This window comes from Hylaeus anthracinus, unplaced genomic scaffold, assembly GCF_026225885.1.
Source record: "Hylaeus anthracinus isolate JK02 unplaced genomic scaffold, UHH_iyHylAnth1.0_haploid 5, whole genome shotgun sequence".
Lineage (NCBI taxonomy): Eukaryota > Metazoa > Arthropoda > Insecta > Hymenoptera > Colletidae > Hylaeus > Hylaeus anthracinus.
Genome location: NW_026535322.1, coordinates 5,805,519 through 5,817,002, shown reverse-complemented (window position 1 = coordinate 5,817,002; position 11,484 = coordinate 5,805,519). Strand labels below are relative to the sequence as shown.

The 11,484-nt window shown below is 30.3% G+C and overlaps 1 protein-coding gene across 1 annotated transcript; it reads left to right on the top strand.

Annotated features, from left to right (window-relative positions):
* The first annotated feature begins 862 nt into the window (after nt 1–862).
* LOC128895910 (protein mini spindles) lies at nt 863–11,088 on the top strand. The gene is made up of 31 exons (XM_054158901.1): nt 863–1,111; nt 1,637–1,703; nt 1,804–1,997; nt 2,143–2,349; nt 2,422–2,541; nt 2,629–2,804; nt 2,881–3,104; nt 3,171–3,365; nt 3,562–3,742; nt 3,828–3,940; nt 4,035–4,233; nt 4,317–4,480; nt 4,614–4,765; nt 4,849–5,067; nt 5,152–5,335; nt 5,439–5,642; nt 5,725–6,729; nt 6,813–7,016; nt 7,105–7,240; nt 7,321–7,514; nt 7,595–7,803; nt 7,939–8,118; nt 8,186–8,354; nt 8,430–8,588; nt 8,664–8,851; nt 8,942–9,104; nt 9,180–9,353; nt 9,435–9,584; nt 9,671–9,845; nt 9,912–10,061; nt 10,225–11,088. Exons 2-30 carry the CDS (start codon nt 1,647–1,649, stop codon nt 10,034–10,036), a joined length of 5,820 nt encoding a protein of 1,939 aa, XP_054014876.1. The 5' UTR covers nt 863–1,111; nt 1,637–1,646; the 3' UTR covers nt 10,037–10,061; nt 10,225–11,088.
* Nucleotides 11,089–11,484: the final 396 nt, after the last annotated feature.

The following is an 11,484-nucleotide window of genomic DNA, read 5'->3' as shown; positions in this document are numbered from 1 at the left end:
AACAATTCATCAATTATGATATAATGTGCATAACGAATTGAAACGTGTAACAGATACTATTTATTTTTTTTTATATTCCCATTGTAATAAACTAACGGACGAAATATAAGAACCACATTTATTGTTGCCTTTAGTTAGGGTCAAGTGTATGTTAAATATGACTGATTGAATAGAAACTGAATACTTTTGTGGATATCTTATTTAAATATTAAATATGGTTATATTAATATAGGGTTCATTGTAGATGAAAGCAGACAATATAACATATTCAAGTAGCTTTTGCTAGGGGGCATTAGAAAGAAAAATTTAAAATTATGTTTAATTCAAAATCAAAGAAAATAAATCTTTATAAATGCTGTCTCTACGTTTTTTTAATTTGTATAATATGTGTAATAATATTGTGGTTTAACACACGATTTAATTTTAAAATTCAGTAGCTAAGGTTAAAGGTGAGTGCAAGTTCCAATTAGATCCATTCAGTTCTGATAATAACTGCTAATAACTCTATCATCATCTCTGAAGAAACTTCACGCATTACTGCATATTTATATGCTATGGTTTTACTTTAAAATATACTTCTCTAAAGTTTTTTTAATTTCTGAATCAATACAAAAATTTATTTATTATTTCTAATAACAATGTATTTACATGAATACTTGAGTTAAATATTTACGTTAAATGAATATTAACAGAGCAAGTTAAGAATTGAAAGATTATATAAATATAAATGAATGTTAAAAATTAAAAAATAATGTTCAGAGAACGAGGCTTAAACTTCAGAACAAAAGAAATTCGCTCACAGTACCATCTATCGACGCAAATGGTGAACTGCAACATTGACCGGGTTCGGAAATTCGTAGTTTCGAAAGATATAGTTGTCGTTTTGTTTGCGTTCAGTCTTTAACGGTTGCAAGAAGGACTTTGAAGGACTTGTATTTGAACGTTAAATGTAAGGAACTCAATAGCCGCCGAACGGTCATCATATACGTTACAGGTCGGTTGAACGAGCAACTCTAATGACTTAAAACAGCGATATTTAAATGTACGTCGAAGAATCTTAATAATCCACATTACTGTCAGAAGCTATTCTCATATATCTCCGTTTTGTAAGGTAGGTTCGAATTTTTAATGACGAATCCTTTCAACTACTATACTCTGACAAAGTTACAAATCTGTTGTCACAGAGCAAAATCTGTTGCATTTTCTTATTCGTTTTATCAAGCATTAATTATCATTCTAGAGTAACGTATTCGCATTTCTTTACACATCTACGAAAACCGTTGATATTTGAATACATTGGCATATATGAAATTTATTTACTCTGTCTGTTATTTATAAAATTTTTCTCTCTTTTTTATAAATATGATAAGTTTTCATGACAGTTATTATGAATTATATCTATCAATGACATATATAATAAGCTAACTTAGTTATTCACCAACTGTTCAATATATCAATCATAATGATTGTATTTATTTTGTTGTGTCAAATCAAATACTATATTTGTATTGTATGTTTAAATATTTTATACCATCAACCTCAAAGAAATTGAGTGTTCCATGGTTAATCTTCAGATAAGGTATACAAAATTTTGTGAAGAAGCTTAAAAACACATTTAAATTAATCATCTCTATAGGTCCTAAAATATGGAACAAGATACAGAGTATATTAAATTACCATTAGAAGAACGATGTGTACATAAGGTAATATGTTTCAATATAGCTTTCAGCTTTTACTTCAATAGCAACTATATTTGTAATTATGTTTAATAAATTGATTTTCTGAAACATTAATATTATCTAGTTATGGAGAGCACGTTTACATGGCTATAAAGAATGTGTGAACACGTTTCAATGTATTGATGATGAAAAGTCTCCTGAGTGGAACAAGTATTTAGGATTTATTAAGAAGTTTGTAGTAGATAACAATGCTGCAGCACAAGAAAAAGGATTGGAGGCAGCATTGGCTTTTATTGAAAATGCTGCAGTTGCAGGAAAGTAAGTGTTATATAGAAAAATCCATTTATCAGTTTGCGCCTTGTTTAGTGCTACCATTGTGTTGAAATAGTTTTTCAATATGTATTTTTTTGATATAAAGTAATTTTATAATTTTTAATATCATTGCTTATATGTAATTTTGTAGGACTGTTGGTGAAGTTATGAATGGAATTGTCACTAAATGTATTGCTGCGCCTAAAGCTAAAACAAAAGAGTTGGCAGTACAAATAACATTGATGTACATAGAAATTGAAAAGCATGAAGCTGTTCAAGAAGAATTGTTAAAAGGATCTGAAGCAAAAAATCCAAAAATTGTTGCAGCATGTATTTCCACTTTAACTCTGGCCTTAAGGTAATTACATGTTATCTGTATCATCAACTATTCCAAATATAATATAATATAAGAAAAACATTATACTTGCAGGCAATTCGGTCCTAAAGTAATTAATATAAAGCCTTTGATAAAAAAGATGCCCAGTTTTCTTGAAGACAGAGATAAAACAGTCAGAGACGAAGGCAAATTCATGGTTATAGAAATTTATAGGTATTTTCTTAACATTCAGTATTTCTCAATTGAGACCTTAATAATATGGATATTATATTTTGTGTAACATTTTTCTGAAATATTCAGGTGGATAGGCGCACCTTTAAAACAACAATTAAATACACTAAAGCCAGTACAAATCGCAGAATTGGAAGTAGAATTTAATAATTTGAAAGAAGAGAAGGTTGTACCAATGCGTTTTCTGAAATCTCAAAAACCAAAATCAATATGTGTTGTAGATTCTGTAAGTGAAAACAGTGAAGGTAAATATATAAATTTTAAATTGTCTGACAGCTTTTTTATATTTCTATTTCTAATGCAAAACACTTTGCCCTTAAGATTGTAAAGATGAGGGGGATGGCAGTTCTATACCAGAAATTGATCCTCACGAATTGTTAGACCCTGTTGATATTCTTTCTAAACTTCCAAAAGATTTTTATGACAAAATTGAAGCTAAAAAATGGCAAGAGCGAAAAGAAGCATTAGAAGCTTTGGAGACTCTTGTAAAAAATCCCAAGTTAGAAAATGGTGATTATGGAGATGTAGTAAGAGCTCTGAAAAAGGTATGTTACGTGTACTTTATGAAATTTATTATTATTATTATTGTATCTTTTAAATGTTATAAATAGGTTATATCCAAAGATACTAATGTGTTAGTTGTTGCACTGGCTGGAAAATGTCTAGCTGGGTTAGCAACAGGTCTTAAAAAACGATTTCAACCTTATGCAACAGCTTGTCTATCATCAATTTTAGAAAAGTTTCGGGAAAAGAAACAAAATGTTGTACAAGCTCTTAGAGATGCTGCTGATGCTATTTTTCTTAGTGTAAGTAGACATATAATAATAAACAGTATTCGTTTATTGTCTAGTTTTTTTTTATTTAACATCTCTGTATACCTAAATATTAGTTAACATTCGTTTGAATACAGCTTTTAGAATATGAGATGAAAAATCTAGTTGACTAGAACATTTTGAATGTAGTCATATATTGAAATATTATTATAGTTTTTGTTAATATTAGGTTACCATCGATACTATATTAGAAGACACACTTGCTGCATTAGATAACAAAAATCCTGCTGTTAAAGCAGAAACGGCTGCTTATTTATCAAGATGCTTTTCTCGCACACCACCGCAAAGTTTAAATAAAAAGCTATTAAAAGCATATACTGGTGTACTTTTAAAAACTTTAAACGAACCAGGTATGTTTTAAAATTAATTTTTGTAGTATTAAACTCTTCATTTTTTAAATGTATGATATACATTAAAGAGAAACATATATTTCAGATCCAACTGTTCGAGATACTTCTGCAGAAGCTATTGGCACAGCAATGAAATTGATTGGTGAAAAAGCTATGATGCCATTCCTAACAGATATAGACAATTTAAAAATGACAAAGGTACTTTATAACAATTTTTGTATTCGTAATTCATTAAACAGAAATTAAATATTTCATATTAAATGAACAATTTTGTACTCTTTTCTTGTATTAGATAAAGGAATGTGCAGAAAAAGCTGTAATACACGTTAAAGTTCCTAGTGCGCCAAAAGTAGCTGCAGACAGACCGAATACAGCTCCAAATAAACTTGAATCAACAAAATCTAAGGATTCAGAAATGAAAGCTCCAAAGAGACCTAATACTAGTACTGTTAAGAAACCAACTAAGAAACCAACTGCTTTGACAAATTCAGGTAGATATTGAAATTGAATATAATAATAAAGGTAATACTTATAATTGTATTAAATGACATTTAATTTTGTATATTAATTGCAGCTGTTTCAAAGAAGCCTTCTACTACAAAGACTCAAGCAGAAAAAAATTATAGTGCCGAAGAAATAGAAGAAATGGCAGCAGATTGTTTACCACCTGATATTATTTCAGGTCTTGTCGATAGTAGTTGGAAGAACCGTTTATCTGCAGTTGAACAACTTCTAGAGGTAAAGAAAATGCTTCTGTTCCATTTTTAAAATCTTATTTTATTCATAGACATCCATAATTTAGTAATGATGAGCAAAATAATGTGGTAGTAAATAGTAATTAATAAATAATATTAGGATTTTATTTTTCTAGTTTGTAAAACAGATGGATATAGCAGAAGGATCTACACAAGTTATTGTACGTACTCTAGCAAGAAAGCCAGGTTTCAAAGACACAAATTTCCAAGTTCTTAAATTGCGGTTGGAGATAGTAAAATATCTGGCAGAAAATTTTCCATTTTCAACGTAAGATTCATATCTAATGCAATATATTTATTTACAAAAAAAATGTATTCATTTATCTATTTTATTAATTAATTTCCTCGCAGTACTGTTTGCGAATATTGCCTCATGGATATAACCGAGAAATTAGGGGATGCGAAAAATAGCACAGTTGCAGGAGAAACTCTTTTAGCCATAGCGGAAGCAACAAGTTTTGAACATGTGGCTGATGAAATATTGGCATTTGCTTTCAATCAAAAAAATCCTAAAGTTCAACAAGAAACATTAGTATTGTTGAGTAGGGGTCTCACGGAATTTGGTTGTGTGTAAGTAATAGATTTGTTTTGAGCAAGATTCGCAAAATACATGAGTATAATATTATTTATATTGCACATATATATATATTTTAGTATCAATGTCAAATCTGTTATGGAAAATATAAAAAAAGCAGTTGCAGCAACAAATCCTGGTGTTCGTACAGCAGCCATTACATTATTAGGCACATTATATTTATCTATGGGCAAACCACTGCTTGTATTTTTTGAGAATGAAAAACCTGCTTTGCGTCAACAAATCGAAGAAGAATGCGAAAAGGTACACTTTCCATTGCTACAATGAATTGATATATGAATATGCCATTGCAAAAATACGTTTCTTCGTGCAAATTAATCTTTCTGTGAACAACATAATATTTTAGCGCAATGGTGAAGCTCCTCCGGTACCAATTCGTGGGGTAAAATGCAAAAAGGATCAAATAAGTGATGACGCTGATGATACTGAATTAGATAAGAAATCAAATGCTAATAGCGAGCTTGACATAAATAATCTCATTCCACGAGTTGATGTTAGCAATCAAATTTCAGAGAGTCTTCTTAACGAATTATCAGATAAAAATTGGAAAGTTAGTATGATACTATTTGTAATACTATTAAGATGGAAAATCTTTCCTAATATAAAATTAATTAAATTTTTCGTAATATTAGGTGCGAAATGAGGGTTTACAAAAAGTAAGTGGTATTATCTCAGAAGCAAAATTTATAAAAGGCTCTATCGGTGATTTACCACAAGGATTAGCTTTGCGATTGGTTGACAGCAATAGTAAGATCGCACAGTCAACTCTAGGCATATGCCAGGCATTAGCTGTGGCTATGGGTCCACCGGCAAAGCAACACATTCGAGTCCTTTTTCCTGGTTTCATACAATGTTTAGGCGATAGTAAAAATTGGATTAGGACAGCAGCAATTTCGTGTATAAACACATGGGGAGATCAGTGCGGTTATAAAGAATTTTTTGATGGAGAAATAATTGGAGATGCTTTAAAATCTGGATCACCGGTACTTAGGGCTGAGGTGTGGAATTGGTTGGCACAGAAATTGCCTCTGATTCCTGTAAAACAGATACCAAAAGAAGAGTTACGTGTATGTCTTCCATATTTATATAGTAATTTAGAAGATCGTAATTCTGATGTTCGAAAAAATGCTCAAGAAGCAGTGTTGGGTTTTATGATTCATCTTTCTTACGAAGGGATGGCAAGGAATACAGAAAAATTAAAACCTGGATCGCGAACAGTAGTACTTGCTGCGTTAGATAAATCTCGACCTTACCTACCTATCGAACCTCTACCAAAAAAACAAGCACCAAAAGAAAGTAATCAAAAAGTTGTCAAGAGTGCTGGAGCTATGAAAGCTTCGAAAGCAGTAGTGAAACCTAAACAGAATCAAGCAGCTTCGAAACCTAGCAGTGCTCGTAAGAAAGACGACGATGTGGATACAAGTCCGTTATTGGCTGTTAATAATCTCAAGCATCAAAGAGTGATCGATGAGCAAAAATTGAAGGTCCTGAAATGGAATTTCACCACTCCAAGAGAGGAATTTGTTGAACTTTTAAAGGAACTTATGACTGCTGCAAATATAAACAAAACTTTGATATCAAATATGTTTCATTCAGATTTTCGATACCATCTTAAAGCTATCGAGGCATTAACCGAGGTATAATGTTTATGTATTAAATATTTTGAGTAACATTTTTATAAGGGAATAATTATAGTATATAATGTTATTACAAATTTTAGGATCTGCCTGATAACAATAAAGCATTAGTGTCTAATTTGGATCTTATTCTTAAATGGTTGACACTAAGATTTTTTGACACCAACCCTTCTGTGTTATTAAAAGGTTTAGAGTATTTGCGAATGGTATTTAACCTATTGATAGAAGATAAATATCATATGTTAGAGAACGAAGCGGCATCGTTTATTCCGTATCTCATTATTAAAGTAAATCATTCATATTTTTCTCTTATAACATACATATTCATTAACATATGTTTATATATGTATTTATATATAATAAATTTTTGCTTAGATTGGTGATCCAAAAGACGCTGTGCGTAACGGAGTTCGGGCATTATTTAAACAAATAGCATTAGTGTATCCAGTAAGCAAATTATTTTCGTATGTAATGGAAGGTTTAAAATCTAAAAATGCTAGACAAAGAACAGGTACATAATACAAATGAAAATAAAACGTAAACAATGTGATAAGATAGTATTTAATTGTATCATTTTCTTTTTTGCTATAGAATGCTTAGATCAATTAGGTTCCCTTATAGAAAACTATGGGTTGTGTGTTTGTCAACCTTCTGCATCTGTAGCATTGAAAGACATAGCAAAACAAATAGCAGATCGTGATAATTCCGTTCGAAATGCTGCTTTGAACTGCATTGTACAAGTATATTTTCTTCAAGGAGAAAAAGTGTACAAGCTTATTGGTCAGGTAATAAGTTATATCCAACTGTATATCCAACTATATACTTTTTCTGCAGCTGGAATATAAATTGGTTCATTGTGTTTCAGATATCTGAAAAAGATCAGTCGTTATTAGATGAACGTATTAAAAGAGCTGCTAAAAATCGTCCAACAAAATCGGCTTCAACAAACAAACTTTCAACTGCTTCAAGTGCAACAGCAATTCCTTCTAGTGAAGATGTTAAAGCAGAATCTGAAGAAGAAAATGAAGAAACACCCGAGCCACAACCTATTCCAGCAGAATTAGAAGATGAACTGTATGTATTATATTTGTTATATATTTTCACAATTAAATTAACAAATTTTTAATTGTACATAAATAACAGTAAACTTTATCAATGAAAATTAACGTATGTATATTTTCATATCTTTGAATAAATTTAAACTTTTAGACAAGTTCCAACATCGACACAATCAAAAATAACGGGTCCATTCGGGCTCGATATGGATTATTTGAAAAGGATCGAATTAGACGCTCCTGTGAAGTACAGCAACCCCGTTCTAGTAGATATTAATTTAGACGATCTGAACATATCTCTTGACCCCAACGCGGCTAATCAGCCCAAAGTACCGTAAGTAATTATTATAATTTTGTTCTTCTAATATTCTAATATTGAAATAATATGGTACATATTTCAGGGTGATTTCCATTTCTCCACCGAAATTGTTAGTGTCAAAGTCCGCATCAGTGACGCAACAATTAAGTCCAGCTAATACTAGTAAAGAAGATAGTCTTGAGCGCAAAATACTTGCAATGTCTAGTTTGGATTTATCAGTAGCAATACAATCGATGAACAGTATAGATAATGTTTGTATTTATAATAATATATGTTTTATTGTTTACTATTTACAAATAAATATGCAATCTCAAATTATTTTTCAGTTGATAAAATCACATCAAGTTCTGAGTTTGCAGTCTAAAGAAGATAAATTTATTGGTTCGATAAACATGCAATTAAAATTTTTGCAAACGTATCCTTTACAACAGGGAGGAACAGATATCTCGAAGGGTTTCAGAAACACATTTATGGTTATTTTAGCGGTAAGAATAATTATAGATATAAAGTTTTGTTAATACGTGATAGGTACATTGTGTTTATTGTGAAATTATTTGCAGTTTTATGATAGTGGAATTCTTGGAAAGAATGTTCCGTTGATACATTTGAAAGAACTTGTGGATCAAATGATTAGTTTGTTAGCTGAGAACAAATTAAATCATTTATATCAAGCAGGAGTGTATTATCGTGTGATTAATAATATTGTCTGCAAAATAATAGACAATTCTAATCATACTACTATCATATGGTAAATTCCTAAAATTTAACATATGTTACTAATATTGAAATTCATATATATTTAGGAACTTTGATTTATTTACATCGTTTCAATTTTTAGTGCTTTAATAAAATTACTCCATGGGTGTGCTGACTCAACTTCACCTTCTAAATATGAAGAATTAGTTATGAAGTGTTTATGGAAAATAGTAAAGCTAATTCCTAACTGGGCAGCGGATTTAAATTATGATACTATTCTTTTGGAAGTGCACCGTTTTCTTAAAGTATTCTATTAAGTATATACATATTGCAAACATTATTTTTAATGTATACGATATTTATAAATTTATGCTGCGTAGGATTATCCAAGTGTGTGGTGGAAAAAACGAATACCGGATACTCCTTTACGGACAGTTAAAACAGTTCTTCACAGTATGACTCGCGTAAAGGGCAGTACAATACTCAGTCATCTGACACAAATAAATAACACAAACGAGTCGGAATTGCATTCTTATCTTATAAGGCTAATTGCGGTAAGTTCGATTACATGAATTATGAGATTGAAAAAAATTTATTATGTGGATTTTAATTTACTATTTAATAATATCTAACAGACTTTTAAGCCAGATGAAATTAACACCAATCCAAGGACAACAATAAAACCCGGCAATAGTGGTAAAACACAAGAACATTTATCAAAGTTTACTCATCAACAATTATCTGAAATATTTAAAAAGATTGGATCTAAAGAACACACGCAAGAAGTACGTGATATCAATAACAAATTATTTATTTCATGTCTTACAGTTTTTTTTTATATTGCAGTAATTACATTATATTTTTTGTACAGGGTTTAATGCAGCTGTATGATTTTAAACTTCAACATCCCGAAGCTGACGTACAACCTTTTCTGGTAAAGTCTCACCAATTCTTTCAAGACTTTATAGAACAAGGATTAAGAGACATTGATCAAGCACGAAAAAATCAAAATCTTGTACCACAAACCAATAATCAGTACTCGTCAGGTAAATGACTTATATAAAATATTGAAATGAAAATATTATTGTTTTTATACAATTTATGCTTAACAGGTACGACTGAGCTTGTTAGTCCCGATAAAAAAAGATTAGACTTTTTTCCATTACATAGGCTTGAAAAACTTGGAGCATCTGAAGCACAATGTAGAACAACTACCAGTCAGCTTAGTCCAACATGAATCAACCTCTCTTGACATTAAATAGGTGAGCATAAAATTAATTCCCATATTAGCCATTTACGGACGGAGGTTATGGAATACGAAAGTTAGTTAACAGTAAAAGATTAATAACAAATTAGTATAAAAATACCACCGATTATAAATTATAAATAGAATTTGTTTTCACAAATAAATGAATTATATTACAGGATTGCAGTGCTCGAAATGGATCCAGAACCAATAACACATAAATACAATATAAGATCAATAGGGCAGTCACGAAGAGTAATGCGGTATTAACATTAACTGTAGTATTTACGTTTCATTTTGCTAGTAGTTACGTATATGTTATGCTACTGGGATATAAAGTTTAACACGTTCGTAGTTACGTTAAGTGCAGTAATATGAACTTTATATAATTAATAGCAGTGTAACTTATACGTAATTACTAACAAAATTAAATGTAAGTTATACAGTAGTTTAATCTTAAGCATTTTAGGTAAAGTACGTAAGACTAACAGTAGCATTCATGTTTAATTTTATTAGTAGTTACACGTAGATTATGCTGCTACTAATTATATAAAATTTATTTGTTACAATACTTAATGTAACTACAAATGTGTTACACTACACGTATTTATCACTATTCAAATATGATAATTAAGCTATAACAAGCTAGTATTATGCTCTTTTTAGACTGATTTTTACAGCGGATTTTTACTTCATTAGTTCTTTTGACATAAATTGTGCGGTCTTTAATGTGTATTATAAATTATAAGCTCATTTCTGCGTTAAATCTTTATTTATAAAAGAAAAAAAAATTATATACATTTTATTATTTAATTACTGAAAAGTTGATTATACTCTGAAAGCATGTCTCTCCGTATTTATAATCACGGTATACGAATATAGATTTAATACGTTAACTTTTCGTGATAAAATAACAGTGTTAGATAAAAACAACAATAATAATTTAATATGAATGTCTTCAGGAATTTCTGAAAAATCTTACGTAGTGTAAATAGAGTATGTATATATTCTAATATTCAATAAACTATGTCTTACAATAATACTATTTTGCTGTTTTTATAAATTATGAACCAAGTCTTCACTTTATTTCTGTTACGATCTTGATTACTGATTAATTGACGATAATTACAACGAGAGGTAGTCAGAACTATGTCAGAAGTACGGTTGTTTGAAATTGTTTGTAACTATTTAAATAGTGCATAACGATTCAATCCACTAATAGAAGAAGATTCCTAGAAGCCTAAGCTTTAATTTGAGTATGAAAAAGTTCATGAATTATTTGCAAATAATCGATAAACAATCGATGTGCAGTGCTGTTTCCAGCGTCGGTGCTCTCTATCCTTCTCGCACAGTATATCTTTCTCTCTCGCACACTTTCAAGCGTAGACCTCTACTAGCGTCCTGTTATCCTATTACTCAGCCGGAGCTTCCCTGATCCA